This window comes from Centrocercus urophasianus, unplaced genomic scaffold (assembly GCF_019232065.1).
Source record: "Centrocercus urophasianus isolate 14NV4802_14NV808 unplaced genomic scaffold, USGS_Curo_1.0 seq_10, whole genome shotgun sequence".
NCBI classification, from domain to species: Eukaryota; Metazoa; Chordata; class Aves; order Galliformes; family Phasianidae; genus Centrocercus; species Centrocercus urophasianus.
In genome coordinates this window covers 55191536-55208880 of record NW_024884142.1, presented here as the reverse complement: position 1 = coordinate 55208880, position 17345 = coordinate 55191536, and the positions used below count along the sequence as shown (strand labels likewise).

Sequence of the window (17345 nt, the reverse complement as noted above, 5' to 3'; positions counted from 1 at the left end):
TTCATCTGTATCATGTAGCAATTAGAAACAAAACAATTGTTTTACCTGGCTGCAATAAGATCCAGAAGATGTTGCCATCTGTCATTGATCTTGCCAAGTTTGTACTCAATCTCTGATGCTTTACTCTCATGGCTGGCTTTAGCAAGTCGCTCTCCCATTTGCTGGAGCTGGATTTTGCTCTCTTGGGCTACAGCAATTTCCTCTTGATAATCCTGGATAGAAAAGTGCAATCAGAAGATAAATACTGAATACATTTTGCTTTACATTACTAAAGGAACTATACAAAAATACCAGTGAATGTTGACGTGTTTTTGTTCTAGTAATAAATGACAGCCTCTTTAATTTTAGAGTATAACTACAAACAACTTTATCAGAAGAATGGAAAAAAAACCAACCCATCTATGAAAGTATAGTTAAACTCCTTACAGGAGTAAAGCAATTGGTTTAAAATCAAATCACTTAATTTTCTGATATCTTGGATGGTACCACCTGAAGAAGGACAGGAAAAAGCTGCACAGCGAGAAAACACAAATACGCAGCCTCACTGGAACTTATAAGCATCCATTTCAGGTAAAACCTTGATTTCAGCTAATTCAGTATTCTCTTCGCAACACAAAAGCAGCAAAAAGTAAAAGAAAATATGTAAGTATACATGCTCTGTACGATACCTTTCTAAGTTTCTCGATCATTTCTTCTATGACGATGTCACCATTTTGAGAAACTTTACTTTCCATTTGTGTCAGCCACTCACAGAGCTCCTTGTTCTTCTCGCTGAAGACAGCCCACTCATTCAGTTTCTCACTAACTTGCTGTCGACGTAAAGATACCTTAAAATATTCAGAAAAAAAAGTAAATGAATTTTAGAGACAGTTGAAGCACATTGTGCCTCACTGTGAACTCCTCTGGATCTGCAGATGAACCGAAGGCGCTTGCTTCCATTACAAAAAACTGGATTTGTACTGCAAAAAGTTTGTATGATTCTTTGAGAGTTTAGAGGTAAGTGTTATTCTCAGGATTCTCACAGTTCTATTGCATAATGGGAGGCGTTCAAATATTAGGCTCAGTATTGTGTCTATATATATTCTTTCAGAGTGTATTTTAGGTTTCCCAATAATAAAAAAAAAAAATTTTTTTTTTTTTTTTTTTTTTTTTTTTTACAATTTTGGCAAACTTACAAGAGCTATTAAAGCATGCCAATAGTTTCTTTTCAGTTTAAGAGATTATCTAAAAAGGAAGGTATAAATGCTTGATCAAAGAAGAAAAAAAAAAAAAAAAAATACACGTATTGCACAGGTTAAATTGTGCAATTTGTGCATAAATGCATAAATGCAAAGATGCACTTTTTTTCCTGCAAATATTTTTTGCATAAGCTACTTTCTACTTGAGTCTCAATACAGTCATTCCATAGATGACTATTTCTCCTGAATCTTGTTGTTACATTCAGGGATTCCCAAGGGCTTACGTAATAAGCATAAAACATTCAAATGCTGTATTTAATAAAAAACGAAGAAAAGCATTTCAATGTTTAAGAAATTGCTATAGCGGTATTATCATCTCAGACTATGAGTAACAGTCCGTCCTTGACAGATAAGGATGGACATTGAAATCGAAGTGGTGGCAGAAGGTGAACAGCAAAGTCATATCTTTGTAGTTTCAGATATTTGAACCATCATTTATTTCCTCGTTCTACTCTAAGTTGTTTCTGACATTATGTTAGCATTTCATCTGAAAAGATGAAAACTGCATCTGTTCTTTCATAAAAAAGTGTGTTCACTGACTACCATGTTAGGTTTAACAGTAGCATACATGATCTCACCATTTCCTTTTTGTGGTTCTAAACTTGATGGCAGATTTCCGGAAATAAGAAACGGTTGAACGCTGTTGCTTTAGGTTACATCCTGAAGCACTCAATACGTACAAAAATAAGATAAAACTTCTTTACTCATCTCCCTCCTTTAATCTCTTAATATGTTTAGTGACTACACCATAGGTTAGATGTATCTGTGTCAGCTCGTTCAAATGAAACTAATAACAAGTTTCTCACTGTTAACTGAGAAATATTTTTTCTATTTTGGGGATGTTTTTGAAGACTTCATGGAAAATGTATGTAAGGTAACTATTTCCATGCTAGCCCCAGACATGTGCACAGTAACGTCTACTGAACTACAGCAATAACATTAGAATAATCTGAAAAACTGGATGAGGGAGTCAAATCTGTAAGTGAAAAAGGATGCAAAAAAAATACACTGCTAGCACTATGTAGCTGAAAAATCAAACAATTCTCTTAAGCTCATTGCACAGCCAAGCAAGTCACCCTTGGACTTAAAGAAATGCTGACACTAACATCTGAAGAGGTAGAAATCATCAGCAAAAGTAGAGGTATGAAAGAAATGCTGAGTGGGGAGTGGACAACATTTCTGAGCACAGCTCCTCCACAAAAGCATAGTTTACTGTATTACTTCTGTTTGCCCTGTGCTGCAGTCTCATATCACAAGCATGTCTTTTTCGTTTTTTTTTCTTCTTAAGTTTTATATACAGTCTCGATGGTGAAGTTCAAGAAAACTGAAAATCTAAGTAATAACGAAAGGGAACGTTTCAATGGATGTTATACCTAATTCAGCAAGTGCTCAAATATGATTTTTACCAGTTTCTACATGCATCTTTTCTAAAAGACTCTATTTGCATTCAACTGTTTCTCCAAAACCTTTTTAGTTTGCATGCTCATATCAAAGCTCAGTACTATACTTGCCTGATGGCACAGCTCCTCCCACTGTCTGTGCAGAAGCTCTATACGCTCACTGAGGACTGAAATATCATCTGCACTTATATAGGTAGACAAGGACTCCTTCAGCAGAGAGAGATGTGCAAGGTCATCTGTCCATCCATCAACAGCATTCTCTAATTCCTTAAAAGATGAGCATAAGCAAAAAGGACAAGTACAGAGATGAGTATTTTTATCTCACTGAATCAAAGTCATATCTAAGCAGATCCACTATTTCAAGAGGAATGCTTCAGTCTTGTTTTAAAGAAAAAGAAAATACCAACTCCATGTGTACCCATATTTTCAACCCTGATAGAAGATGATACATCAGTCTTGTGTCAAATATTCACAAACCAAATTAGCACTCAAATATCTCTAAAGTTCCAGAGATTTTGAGAGTTCTCTCTAGTGAAAATGCTTTCAAGTTGTATCACATTTATTGACTGCAAGGAATATAACATATAAATGGTACATAAGATCCACAACAGCAATCCCACCTCAAATAAGAATCACTAAGAGAACTGTTTAGATCATGAGTTAAGTTTGAATCAAGAGTTTATATTACAAAAACTTACAAATATTTAGTATTTCTACAATATTTTTCAGACTCTATTCTAATATCTTTGCTCTTTTCTATATGCATCCTTTGAACTTTTCAATTACTACCCTGCAGGATTTATACTGTCCAAATGTTACAAGGATGGCTTCTTAGCTTTTCACAAAGATGCTTGGCTGCTTTACATAGCCATTAATGTAAAGCCTGTTAACAATGAAAGATGTTGCTGCAAAAAGCATCCAGAGATGAAGCAACAGTCAACAGAGAAGTACTTTACCTTGCAACGAATCTGTTCTGCATTCAGCTCATCATGGTGTTCTGGCAAAGGCTGAGAAAGCTTTTTTTTGAATGATCTTAGCTTCTCCAGGGAGTCTGCTATACCCTTTTCAGATCTTTCCCAGTCCTGAGGGCAGAAAGTTTATTAGAATTCAGTTCAGATCTAGATTATACTTACTGTATTTAGTGGTTAGTCAAATCAATCAACATAAAGAGTGAAAACATTTCCATAATAATAACATGTACTGAAATTCTCTTTTAAATAATACTCAGAGTCTCAAAACTAGGCTCATATGTAAACTGGATTTAAAATCTTTTTTAGGTTACTTTTTGTTTTGTTTTCTGTTGGTTTCTACGAGAAGAAACATAGAAGTCAAGGATTCCTGTTATTGCAACATTGTCTAATTACAATTCCATCCTTTCAGAAACACCTTGAACTCTCCAAATGAATTTCCACTTCGTTTCCTGAATGCCTGGTGCATCAAAATTCAGAAAAAAAAGTTTGGAGTAGTGTGAATTCAGCTCACACTGAAGCACCTGCAGTACCTCCTCTAAATGTGCAATTTGTGTGGTAAATTTCCCTGCTTCCTTCCCTCCAAGCATCAAGTCCTATATTTTTCACTGGGACATCATATCACAGAAGTTTTCATTTCCATAGATACAAGATTTCATGATTAAAATTTTCTGATGCAACTTTCCAACTAGAACCTGAGGTAGAATGAACAAGACTTGAAACAGGAAGAAAAGTATACTTAATGGAACTTTTCCAAAACAATACTTAATTTTCTTGTATCACTTTGCTTCTTACAATCAAAATTAACGTGTTCATATTTCTATTAGACCTCAGAAACTGTTCTAAAAGCACTTGCCTTATTCTGTTAATACAAGCAAGTTCAATTTATTTCATATGAAAAAAGCTAAAAAGAAAAATGAACAGACCAAAATTAAATCCCAGTCTACCATCTTTTGTACTTGGAGTGAAGTTAGTAGGCATTCTGAAGACTGCTTACATTAAAATGAAGTTCAAGTCCCCCTCTTCCAAGTGCTTTACTTAAGACAGCAAATACTCAAGACACATGAAGGAAATACAAACTGGCTAAGTAGATATTGATATTGTCATGTGAGAGAATAAGACAGATCTAATTTTCAATGTCATATGTATAAAGGCTAACAAGTATTGTGCAAAATAAATTACATAATTGCTTTATGCTGAAAATGATGGGTGTGGAAATATCAGTTAAAAGATATCAAGAAACATACAGGCCTACTGCAAAATATTATTACTTCTATTTTTAAATATTTTATAATTAGAGGTAGTGAAATTATGAGCTTATATAACATACATGCAATTCCTGTATATGTACTCATTTCTTTAGAATACTTTTCTTTATCATGGTTCAGAATGAGAAACGGTGAACTTGAAAGTACAGAAAAAAACAATATATTTACTTTCAGTAATAAAGCAACCTGCTTCTTCTGTTCTTCCAGTTGGGTGCTAACTTTCTTCCATTGCTCCTGAATTTCTGTAAGCTCTGCCTGCAGGGCTGCTTCAGCTCCACTGTCAGCAGAGAGCAGTAATTGCTTCCCAGCTTCCACAGTCAGGATATAACTGCCTTGTTGCCTTAGGAGAACTTTCTCTTTAAGCTGCAAATACAAACAGTTTTTTTCTTGTCAACTTTTTGTCAGTTTCTTGTCAACTTCGTATTTTTTTTGGTAATGTTTTTGTAATGAGAATTACAACTCATCCTCAAGTCTGTACTTAACTAACTTTTATTTGATTGCATATTTTGACTAAAGCAGGAGCTGCAGCCCAAATGCTTTACCCTACCTTTTATTTTGCCATCATCTACTGCAGCAGATCATTAGAAAATTTCTCCAAGAAGTTAAAGACATAGAGGACTTCTTTTTCTCCTCATTCATATCAGTATCTCAACTGATCTTGAGGAAAAACAGCTCTTTGAAAACTCATTATTCTTACAAGCTTTATCACTTATATAATATCTTCCGGTTAAAAAAGCTTGAAGACACCAAGCTGCTAAATAGTTATCGTTAGCTTCACATGAAGATCATATCAGACATTCAAAGTATCTTTTTTGTTAGCAAGAAAACACTCCTCAAATTTGACATAATTGTGGCTCTTAAGACTGTTTCAATATGAGGTTAGTTACAAAGCAAAACCAGAAACAATCAAAGCTTGAGTTTTTTAAATTTGCCATTACATGCCATCAAAACGTTGCTTCTGAGACTATGACATTTTGAAAGAACAACTGATATCTAATGTTGCTTTCTGTGAAGCAGAAAGTCTGAAACTAATGCACTTTCAAGCACTTTTTGAATAATAAAGGTGGTTAAAAATAAAATTTAAAAAAGGATGTTCTTTCCTCTTCAAATATGCTGGACATACCTGCACTTCATCCAGCAGTGCTCTGGCCTGCTGCAATGGGATAGGAGCATTTCCCAGACCGCTCACTGGCTGACAGGACGTTTCCACCAGCCACTTGCGTAGTTTCTCTGCCATCTCCCTGTAGCGCTGCCACTGATGGATCTGGCTGTCAATAATCCCTCTCCTCTGCTGTGCCCGGCGAATTACTCCTTGCCATTGATTACTCAGAAGTGTCAGCTTCAGATTAAATTCATCCCTATTGTAAATTAATAAATAAAAATCTGCAGTAGCTTTCATACTTTATCTATTTATTTACTGAAATTAAGTGGAGAGGAGGGAATGTGAAGTGTTTTTTGTCTGCTAATTATTAAGCACTAGAAGAAAAGCACTGAACTCTCATGACAGTTGACTGAGGATGAGAACTCCACAGATCGTACACATGGATAATCAAAGGGATCCAATTATTAAGATTGAAAAAAAACCACAACTCTTTTACTTGCAACAAAAACTTAGTTCTTGCTAGATTAAATTATCCAAATTCGTAGGAGAGAATGGAGATTTCATGATTCACCCTGAGCTAGCTCAAAGCAGGTGAAAAATATATGAAGGAGTATCAAGACTCTCATAACCCCCCAACAAGAAAATCCTAAAACTAAAACCATGATACCCTTAAGCAAAGCCACTACATATGCACAAGTGTTAATACAGTCACACTCCACTGATTTCTGGAATTATATAAAACAAAATCTCTGAGACAGAAATGAATTTCTTTTCAATTACATTTATGCTTCAGGTGATCTTCTCTGAGGTATGTCCGCAGCTGCCTCAAAGTGCATGTAACTGGCTGTAAATCAATTACTGCTGGGTCTTTTGGTGAAAGGTGTTTTGAAGTTCCATCAGAAAAGACATATGTGATTTATTTGACAATACAAGACAAATCCTTATCAGAGAATCAGCCTCAAGGCTGCTGCATTCCCAAATGCAAACACATCTACCCCATGTCATCCTAAAGAAAAGTCTTATTTAAAATCTAACTGATTAATATTTTAACCACATCGACAGTAAAGCCTGCTTCAGAAGAGCATGACTTGAACGTTGACATCTTTTGCGACATTCTCTGTTCAGAAATCTCCCAATCATTTAAGTATTACTTCACACAGCCAGCAGCGGCAAAAAACACAACAATGTCTACCTGTCATCTACTTGTCCTTGTTCTAGGAGGTGCTGTCCATCAGAGATGATTGAATGCAAAATCTGCTGACGGCTGAACATCTCTGCCTGGAATAGCTGTTGCACAAGAGACAAGGATGGTATTATGGCTTCTCGTAACAATTATTAGTTCTTTGAGATTTTAAGAAGTTGTTTAAAAGCTAAATAATATCAATGGAAGCTATGAATTATGTCTCTGAGTACAACTGTGACATCAGTATTACAATTTACAAGAATATCTACACAGAGTATCTATTGCATGAACATAAGAGCACATTTTATTTTCTCACAAGTTTAAGAGTATTCTAATGCTTTCCCTTCTTAAATTTAAATAACGTTTGCAGGTTGGTGGAACAAACTTTTAATAGAATTTTATACAGTCAACAGAATTACTTTAAAACAAATGGTTGGCCAAGTTAATGTGCCGGAAATTCATTTTCCATGTTTTCCAATTTAGTTTACATAGTTTAATACTTTTAAAACTCCTGTATTACTTAAACTTTGCTTTATTTATGACCAAAAATTATCTAATTACTACTTATGCAAACACTGCTTAGGTACATTACAGTTAAATTTATTTTTAGAAACATCTTTCCTTATTTTGGTACAATCTAGGCATCAATCGAGGACTAGACACATTCCATGCTCAAAAGGTTTTACAGAGAGATTCAAAGTATGAAGATCAATACATTTTTTTCTTTTATTAGTAATGGTGTTCTAAACTGATATTTACCCTGCCTGAACTTAACCCAAGATTCTCCAAGTGAAATATCAACTGGCACCTGTGCAATTAGACTTTTCAAGAACAGTGTATGTACTTCAGGACTACTACATGACATAGTAGTTTTTCAAAATGCAATTCTGTGTCTCTGAATCACTGAACAAGTTTTGACATTGTTATTCAATTCATGGATTTTCCTATAAAATGAAACAGTGTTGCCTAGTTTTCTTGAAGATGCCTTTGATAGTGTTCTTTGAATACTTTGGCACTTGGGAATGACCAAGCCAAGAACAGAGGGAAAATAATATCTCTGTTGAGCAATTTCACCAAAACCACATACTACGGGTTTGAGAATTTCAGAAAGCTGAGTAAGAAGGAAGAAATTTCAGTTCCTATCACATCTATTTCTGTCGAGCTGAAAGGGCATGGATCACAAGAGGCAAGTTTCTAACAGTATTGTTGAAAGATTCAACAGAACATAACTCTTAGGGTAAGAAAGGAGGAAGGAAAGAAAGGAGGAGGGAAAGAATTTTTTTTGTTTTTTAAGAAGAAGGTAATATATTTTATATTTTGAGAAGACAGATGCAATAAATAAAAGGTTATCAAGCATGAGAAACTCTGCTTATAGAGGATGTATTCAAGTCCCACACCAAATCAGATTCATTCCTCTAAAAATCTACTCGGTCGGTCCAGTCTTGTTCAACATTTTCATCAGCGACCTTGATGAGGGGATAGTGGCCACCCTCAGCAAGTTTGCTGATGACACGAAGTTGGGAGGATTGGCTGACACGCCTGAAAGCTGTGTTGCCATTCAGCAAGACCTGGATAGGATGGAGAGCTGGGCAGAGAAAAACTGGATGAGATTTAATAGAAGCAAGTGTAGAGTCTTGCATCTGGGGAGGAATTATTCCATGCACCAGTACAGGCTGGGGGATGACCTGCTGGAGAGGAGCTCTGCGGAGAGGGACCTGGGTGTCCTGGTGGACAGCAGGTTGGCCATGAGCCAGCAGTGTGCCCTGGTGGCCAAGAGGGCCAATGGCATCCTGGGGTGCATTAAAAAGAGCGTGGCCAGCAGGTCGAGGGAGGTGATCCTCCCCCTCTACTCTGCCCTGGCAAGACCTCATCTGGAGTACTGCGTCCAATTCTGGCTCCCCAGTACAAAAAAGACAGGGATCTCTTGGAAAGAGTCCAGAGGAGGGCCACAAAGATGGTGAAGGGCCTGGAGCATCTCCCCTATGAAGAAAGGCTGAGTGAACTGGGTCTGTTCAGCCTTGAGAAAAGAAGACTGAGAGGGGACCTGATCCAGGTCTATAAATATCTGAGGTGTGGGGGGCAGAATGGTGTGGCCGGACTCTTTTCAGTGGTGAGTGGAGACAGGACAAGGGGAAACGGCCAGAAACTGCAGCATAGGAAGTTCTGCACAAATGTACGCAAGAACTTCTTTACAGTGAGGTGATGGAGCACTGGAACAGGCTGCCCAGGGAGGTGGTGGAGTCTCCTTCTCTGGAGATGTTCAAGACCTGCCTGGATGCCTACCTGTGCGACCTGCTGTAGGGAACCTGCTTTGGCAGGGGGGGTTGGACTCGATGATCTCTGGAGGTCCCTTCTAACCCCTACAATTTTGTGATTCTGTGATACTTGTTCTGTGCATGCACATAAAAATACATAAAAATGAGATATTCTGTTATGTGGGACCACTTGTAATCCCAATTTCTTCTCGTATGCAGATTGCTATCAATAAAGAAATAGGAATTCAAAGAATCAGGAAAGGGGGGTAAGTATTGGAATACACAGTACCTGAACACTGAGGGAAAAAAATTTGAAAATGTATTGGCAAGCAACTCTTTTTTTCTTTCTCTACCAGCACTTTCGCAAGTGCTTGTCTCAGTGCACTAGCACTGTGTAAGAGTCTCAAGTACCAAGTACCAGGTTTACAGATGGACATCTGGACAATTGAACAAGAATGACTACATGGTTGTCCTGAAAGAGTTATTTGATGCACATGTCAGAGTTAGCCATGATATTTGGAAAATGGTTTGAAAATTTCAGTAGGAAGTTATTTGGAAATAAGACCACTGATATAGCTGTAATCCTGTTCAAATAAATACTAGCAAAATTAAGAGTCAGTACTGGAAAGCTGGTAACAGAACTGGATGCATCCTAACATCCATTCTGGGAATACATGTGGAAACAGTATTTTCTCATTTTCTTCAAGAAAGCACAGAAAAACAATCTGGAAAATCCTCTCAAGAAATTTACATTTGAAACTCTTGCAGCTGGGAGAAGTGGAAACTGATTTCTTCATGAGCATCAGAAGACACTGCAAAGAACACTGACCATGAAATATATTGAAATTACATAAAATGTCAAAAAACTTTGTGTTAAAAAAAAAAAAATTCAACATTTTTTGTTGATGAAATGCAGCATTTAGCGAAATGGATATTCCTTCTCTACATTCTGAAAAGTGACTCTACATAGCTGAAAGAAGTAAAGCTTTTTCAGACTGCCTGAATAACACTCATCTGAGTGAAATGTTTCAGCTAGCTGAAGCAGAGCCAGGTTTTAACAGGGAATTAGTATAAGATCTCAAAGTATGTGCAACTGCATGCAAAAAGATCCTTGCTAACTCCTTTCAAGAATTATAGCTGTGATTGAACATAACAACAGTAGTAAATAATCAATTTCTGAACATTTAAATCTCAAAAAGAGAGACATCACAAATTACAAAGATTCACTGCCCAGTTAATGCTGGTGGCACTGAGATGAAATGGAATGGATAAGATTTGCAAAAGCAAATGCAGTTAAATGCTAAAGCAAATGTATAATGAAGTAAGTAAAAAAAGATTGTGAAGTAATTTCTGCTATCAAAAACCCATCCAAACACTGTCAAATATAAGACACAAGGGGCAAAAGGACATGACTCCTCTGTGATCTTTCCTGAGTATCTTGGTATTTCAGCTGAAAAAAATGTGGGAAATGAAATATTGTTTGCCACATGGGAACTTTGGTATGAAAATTGATTTGTCTTACTTAATGTTCACCAAGATTCCTGGCAGTAACAATGTGGAGAAAAAATGTGCACTGCTCGACATCACCAAAGAATCTGCTAGGCATCCTTCTTTTTTCTCTGCAGCAAAAGCTAAGCTAGTTCTTAATCTCTTGTAAAAAGTCTGCAAACGACTCCAGCACAGAGGAAAGATCAAATCAATTTGCTCCAAGAAAACCAGGAACTGCTTCCAAAAGGAACACAAATGGAGGCAGCACGATGAGTAATATATATCTCAGTTTTTGACAGAAAAGTCTTCCTTTAACATGTTTTTCAGATGCTGCGTGTGTTGGTAATTTAATGGCAAATGAACAAAACCAGAATAAAACAAAAGAACAGAAATATCCAAGTAGGACTGAAGGCAAAGGGGCAAAACGTGTGAGGATAGTTATATCTTATGAGAAGACCAATAAAGCATTGATTCCTCTCGTGCAAATCAACCTGAAGCACACCACGTACATAGAATGAGCATTTAGAGAAACAGCAATATATTGTATAAAAAAGGCAGACAGAAAACCAAGCCCTCCTCCTAACTGGCTAACACTGATATATTTGCATGCTGTTGTTTTTAAATTAAGATATATTCAAAAGATGATAGGAACGTAATTCAAAACCTACTATTATACTACTCCACAAAAGAATGCGAGTTCCAGTTATGTATAAATTGAATATTGATGTACTCTACATGGTTGTAATAATGCTTAAATACACACAGTGACTTGCCTCATGTGCTCTCTGTTGCTCTAAAAGACTCTGGTAGTTTCCTGAAATCTCTGCTGCCAGCTTCTGTTCAGTCTGAACTAATAGATCCATCCAAGTTTCACATTTCTCCAAGAATGTCTGCTGCTGTAGCAAGAAAGACTGCAGCTTACTGGAAAAAAGAAAGATGAATCCAGGTGAGGTCTCCTGTTCTCACACACAGAACTGAGTCTTACAATGAATTTTCAAGCAGTGAAAACAGTGCTGCTTTTTCACAGCCAGTTGCATGATTTATTTATTTAGGTAACACTAAACATACATATACATATATATAAATTCTTCCTCCTTATGTCAAATTCTGATTTGTGGCAAAATCACAACTCACTAACTTCATTCTTTTCTCTTAAGTATACCAGAAGAGGAGGATCGGTTAATTAAAAAGTATACTTTTTAGCTATTATAATTTAGGAAAAAGCTATGCAACAATCTATAGCTATTCCCACCTGAATCTCTCTGTAGTCTGAGACGAGATCAGAGACCACTGCCTGTTCAGGTTCTGGATTCTTTTGATTTCTTTATCATTCAGAGGAAGCCTGTAACCCAGCTCATTAAGACGGTCCAAATCTGGGGTCATGCTGCTGAACTTCAACATCTGACTCTGCAACAAGCAATAAAAGAGATAACAAGGAGATTTGATAATTACACTACTATACTACTACAGACTGAGCTAGCACTCAAATAAACTTGGAATGGCCTTGGTTGCCATTAGGCAGCAAAGTAACTCCTATGCCAGGGAAAAAATTCATTTCCAGTTTTCTGCCTCTTTAGTCTCAGACCAGAAGAATTAAGATAATGCTTAAATAGGAAATGAGAAGTAAACTCAAATTTTGCTTGCATATATTGCTAAATTCAGAATACATGTCTCACAAATGCAAAAGTAGAACAGTGCCTGAAGCAAGCTTTTATCCTTGTTTCTTAAACTGAATGCTAGGCTAGCAAATCCACATTGAATTTATTCACCCTTTCAATAAATAAATAAATAATGTTTTACTGTACAGAAATATCCAGATCGTTAATTTAGGAAAATGTACATTTATTAGCATACCAAAAGTGGAATAACATGTATATTTAGTTAATTGTAAAAGAAATGTTAACTGAAGGTTAAAATGAAAAAATATCAGCCTAGATGACAAAAGCTATCAACTTCCTCTCAGAGCCTCTAAAAAAAAAAAAAAAAAAAAAGGCCAAAACACAGAGATTAAGAGCTTAGAGATATATATTACATTGTACACAGTATTCATCATAATTCAGTCTAACAAGATACCAAAAAGGAATAGATGAGCTGGTTCTTGAATAGAATACAAATATTAATGAGTAAGGAACTTTGTACATTCAAAATAAGTTGAGAAAAGAATAAAATAAAGGAACACCCCCCCCCCCCCCCCCCCAAAAATAAAAAATTCCCTCCCCATTTTTGATTTGATATTCATTTTTATCTAAAGAGTCTGCTTTTCCTTTTCTTCTTTGTCCAGAGACATTGCAACAGTCACTTCCTGGCTGCCATCAAACTTCAAATTCCTCAGTCTTACTTTGCATGAGTAACAGTTCCTTAATATGTATAGAGAGTACTTATGATATTTGTGCATACTATATGTAAATTAACCAGGCTAACATAAAAGAAGAACAATTTCTCATTTGTTACTCACTTTGAGTTCCTCCATCCTGCTCTGTATTGCTGAGAGATCAGATGCGTGACCAGGATCCTGTCCTTTCAGTTTTGCTTCTGCTTCTGTTACCCAGGTCTCAAGATCTTGCAGGTTCTTAGCAAACGTTTGATAGTTCAATACACCGGCCTTCAATCAGAAATGTCCCAGGATTTAATAACTTAAGCTACATATCATCCAGATTGCTGTTATGCTCCCGATTATTCTCATTATAGATATACAGCTATAATGGGATGTATTTGTAGCTATATATATACAGCTATATAGGTGATAACAGGCTAGGAGCAATTGCAACTGTTGCACAGCTTACAGACTGTAGATATGTTGTTTTTTTAAAAAAAATAAATTATTATTAATTTATCATAAAGACTTTGCTGTAATGCCTGTACCAGGTGAGAAAATTAGATTTTTGATCATTGCAAAAAGGCAGCATTTCAGTACAAAGACTTCCTTATTCTAAGACAGATAATCTTCTCTAACTTCCTTTTATAAAAGTACTTCCTCAATTTAATTTATTTTGTGAACAAAGAGAACCACCAGTTTCTGTTATTGAAATTTGAAATGAAAAAATCTGCCTTCTGTTTTGTTTCGTTACGTTAATGATCACATTCTAGACAACACTGAATTTCTTGGCATATCCTCTGTCACCTAAACAGAAGCTACTACCTTATTGCCTTCTCATCCATATATTTCCCTAAATGAACACGTTCTGCTACTCCATCTTTGTTCTTTAGTGCCAAGTAGTTTGTACTTTAGTGACAGAAGCAATTAGCAACATCTAATGTACAGGCTTTGAGACAAATCATAGGTGTCAGTATGGTCACCAGTGTTAGTAGGAATTACTGCTACACACTTGTTTTGAATCTTCCATCATTCGTTTTAACACTAAAGAACAAGCTGGGAAGAGAGGAGTCTGTCTGTGGGAAAGCAGTAGTAGTGAATCCAGACATTAGCACTACTATTGTCTTCTCAAAAGAATGTAGCCTTGGCATTCCAGATACATGCGTTCCCCTGTGAGATTTGCTATCCACTTCCCAAAACATGGACCTTCTTACAAGGTCTCTGTATTTCACTTCAGCATATTTTCTACTTTCTGCTTTGGCTTCCAGGAAAGTCTGGAAAATGCAGATGAACAGGTAACATTACTCTCTTTCCCAGGTGGCTTTGGGTAATCTAGGTATTTTCAGGATCAACAGGATGAAAAGGTACAAAAATTGAAAGCACTCTCTGCATACCTGAAGTATAGTTTGTTGCTTGCATAGAGCTTGTTTTAGGGCTAATAGATTCTGGTTTAGAGACAGCTGATCAGACTGTATAGCTGCTGCTGCTGAGGCCTCCACCCGGCTTTTTAACTCCTCTCCCAGTTCCTGAAGAACAATCAGTGAATCCTGTGCTGTCTTTATATCAGCAAGAAGGTCCTGTGGCAACACAATGAATAAAGAGATGAATAGTTAACCTGACACTCAGCCCATGCTATTCGGTCTTGTTATAAAGAAGAAACAAAATGAATAAACACCACCTTTGCATAAAGAATTTATATTTACTACAATATTTCAATGCAAAAATGTCCACTGGTAATCTGCAAACAAAGGAAATGATATACAGAATTAAAATTCTTGAATTATGTGTGTGCAGAGGAACAGAAAAAAGTGACTGTTCAGCTGTCACTGAGTAAGCCAGAGTTACTGATGAGGCAACACTTGTTGAAAAGAATACTTTGGATTTACTGATATGCTGGTCCTAAGCAGTGGCAACTCTCACTGTGGATCAACTGAGGTCTGAGTAGGCCTCCCTTTTTATCCTATTATGAATTACCAGGAAAGATTAAATATTAACTTTTGTAAATTGTGTAATGTAATGGATAAAGAATGTGACATCATGACAGAGTAAATATCAGACTGAACTATCAGAATTGCCGGTCAGGCAGATTATAGCAGGAAATGTTCAAAAAAACTCGCTAACAGGTCAATTTTTCTCTTTGCAATTATTTTTCTTACCCTAAGACAAATACAATTTTAATTTTTTTAAAATTTAAAATTAAATTAACCAAAACATATCAAAATGTAAGTAATCACAGACAGGAGATAAACTATCCTACTGCTCTGAGACGTATTTTTGAAAAGGGAAGAACATCAAGGAAGAATGTAAATGACATCCAGAAAACACCTCTCTTTTCATTCAGAAAAAGTGATTAGCCTTGACCAGTGAAAATACAGACAAAGGTTGCTATGTTTCTGGCTACAGTAAAAAACTCAGTGGGTTTGGTAGAGAGCTAAAGCAAGAAACCTTTTGGTAAGTGGGGATTAAGACTAAATAAGTGATAGAATTTATCCATCTTCTCCAGAGAGATGACTTCAGAAAAAGATTCTGAGAAAACAAAGCATCAAGGAATAGAGATTTGGATAGTAGAGGTAAAACTCTCTCTTGCAAATATGAGATCCTTCAGCAAAAGGAAATAACTTTGTACACAAGCTTCCAATACATCAACTACATTGTTTAGTAACTGTTTTGACTTTTAGCTCACAGAGATGTGAAAAAGCATAAAGCTTAAGTAAACATACATTGCAGTCTTGAATCCAGGTGGTTACTTCATCATCAGCAATTTCTTTACTAGTGGCACTCTTTAACAATTCATTGGTCTGATCTTCTCGTAAATGGACAGTAGAAGAGCACTGCTGGTAACAGTCCTTGTACCTCTGCCACAGCTGAAGGAGACCTTTACTGGAACGTAGTCGCTCTGCAATCTCTTGCATAAGGTTATTCCACCTGTTGAAAAGATCAGACAAGTAACCTAAGCCTAGTAGTCCGTTTATACCTGCCCCACTTCCTTGCTGCTGTTGACTTAGTGCTGTGGCTTTTCAGAAATTTGGTAATAATCCAGATTATCAGACATCAGGGACAAAAAAGAAATCAAATAAATATGTTGATATGACATTCTGACATATTATGCTAGGTCTGGTGCTGCATATTAACGTTTGAGGTCAAAGATTGATGGCACTTTTTGAAGTGAATCTCCTGCTATTTTCACTTGGCACAGTTGGGTTTGTCACAGAAAGCCAGTCACGACTCGCCATGAACTGCAAGCACCAGATTACATCAAGGCCTGAGAGGCCCAAACCAGGTGTAAATATGAAACCATACATTCTGCAGCAGTTTACTCCCAAACTCTCATAGAACTGTTCTAGATTACATACAACATAAATTCATAAACCTCTATTCTAATTCCTCTTTGAATTACTGGCTCTAATGGCACTCTTTAAAAGTTGCTTTCTCAAATGTAATGTTTCTGCCAAATTTTCTCATTATTTAATTACTAAGGGACATCACAGTATTTTCAATTGTAGATAAAAAGATCAGTAAAGTGATTTATTATTATTTTTTTTTTTTCAGTCATTACTACCGGTTCCATTAAATCTTTCAGTATCATTTCTTCACAATTCCTATTTCCAGTACAGGATGAACCAAAGGAAGTTAGGCATGATTATGTTTTTCCAAAAAAAAAACCCAACCCAACCCAACCCAAACCAAAACAAACAAACAAACAAAAACAAAAAAAACAAAAACCAAATAACAAAACAAAACAAACAAACAAAAACAAACAACAAAATAAACCAAACACCCAAGCCCAAACTCAACAGTTTTCCCACCCAAATTGGGAATTTTTAATCTTGGAATTCATTTTCTGTAGCTTCACTGAGTAAATCTTCAGACGGGTTCTAGTCTGGATTAAAGTTGGGAAAGCTGTTTGCACAGTACTGGCAAAAACTTAAATCTTATAAAGAGTCTGTCGCACTATTCCTACAACTGGAAATTGTAAGCTGAATCCTAGAGAAATTGATACGTGCAGCAAACCAAACTTGTCACAGACTTTCAAAACTTTAAGTGCAGCATTATTGTCTAGCATGGGATTCATCTTTGTTGATGACTTGACTGCAGCCGTGCACAGAACAAAGCTACAGACAGTAAGGCC

The 17345-nt window shown here is 36.3% G+C and overlaps 1 protein-coding gene across 1 annotated transcript in view; it reads right to left on the bottom strand.

Annotated features, from left to right (window-relative positions):
* The window catches only part of SYNE1 (spectrin repeat containing nuclear envelope protein 1), a 274529-nt gene that overhangs the window by 37233 nt on the left and 219951 nt on the right, over nt 1–17345 (bottom strand). Inside the window, exons 116-127 of the mRNA XM_042812608.1 lie at nt 15937–16141; nt 14611–14793; nt 13358–13504; nt 12155–12309; nt 11676–11823; nt 7169–7263; nt 5998–6232; nt 5043–5237; nt 3595–3720; nt 2750–2905; nt 669–827; nt 46–212 (exon numbers count right to left, since the gene is read on the bottom strand). Of these exons, the coding sequence (XP_042668542.1) occupies nt 46–212; nt 669–827; nt 2750–2905; nt 3595–3720; nt 5043–5237; nt 5998–6232; nt 7169–7263; nt 11676–11823; nt 12155–12309; nt 13358–13504; nt 14611–14793; nt 15937–16141 (1971 nt within the window). The remainder of the gene's footprint in view (nt 1–45; nt 213–668; nt 828–2749; nt 2906–3594; nt 3721–5042; nt 5238–5997; nt 6233–7168; nt 7264–11675; nt 11824–12154; nt 12310–13357; nt 13505–14610; nt 14794–15936; nt 16142–17345) is intronic.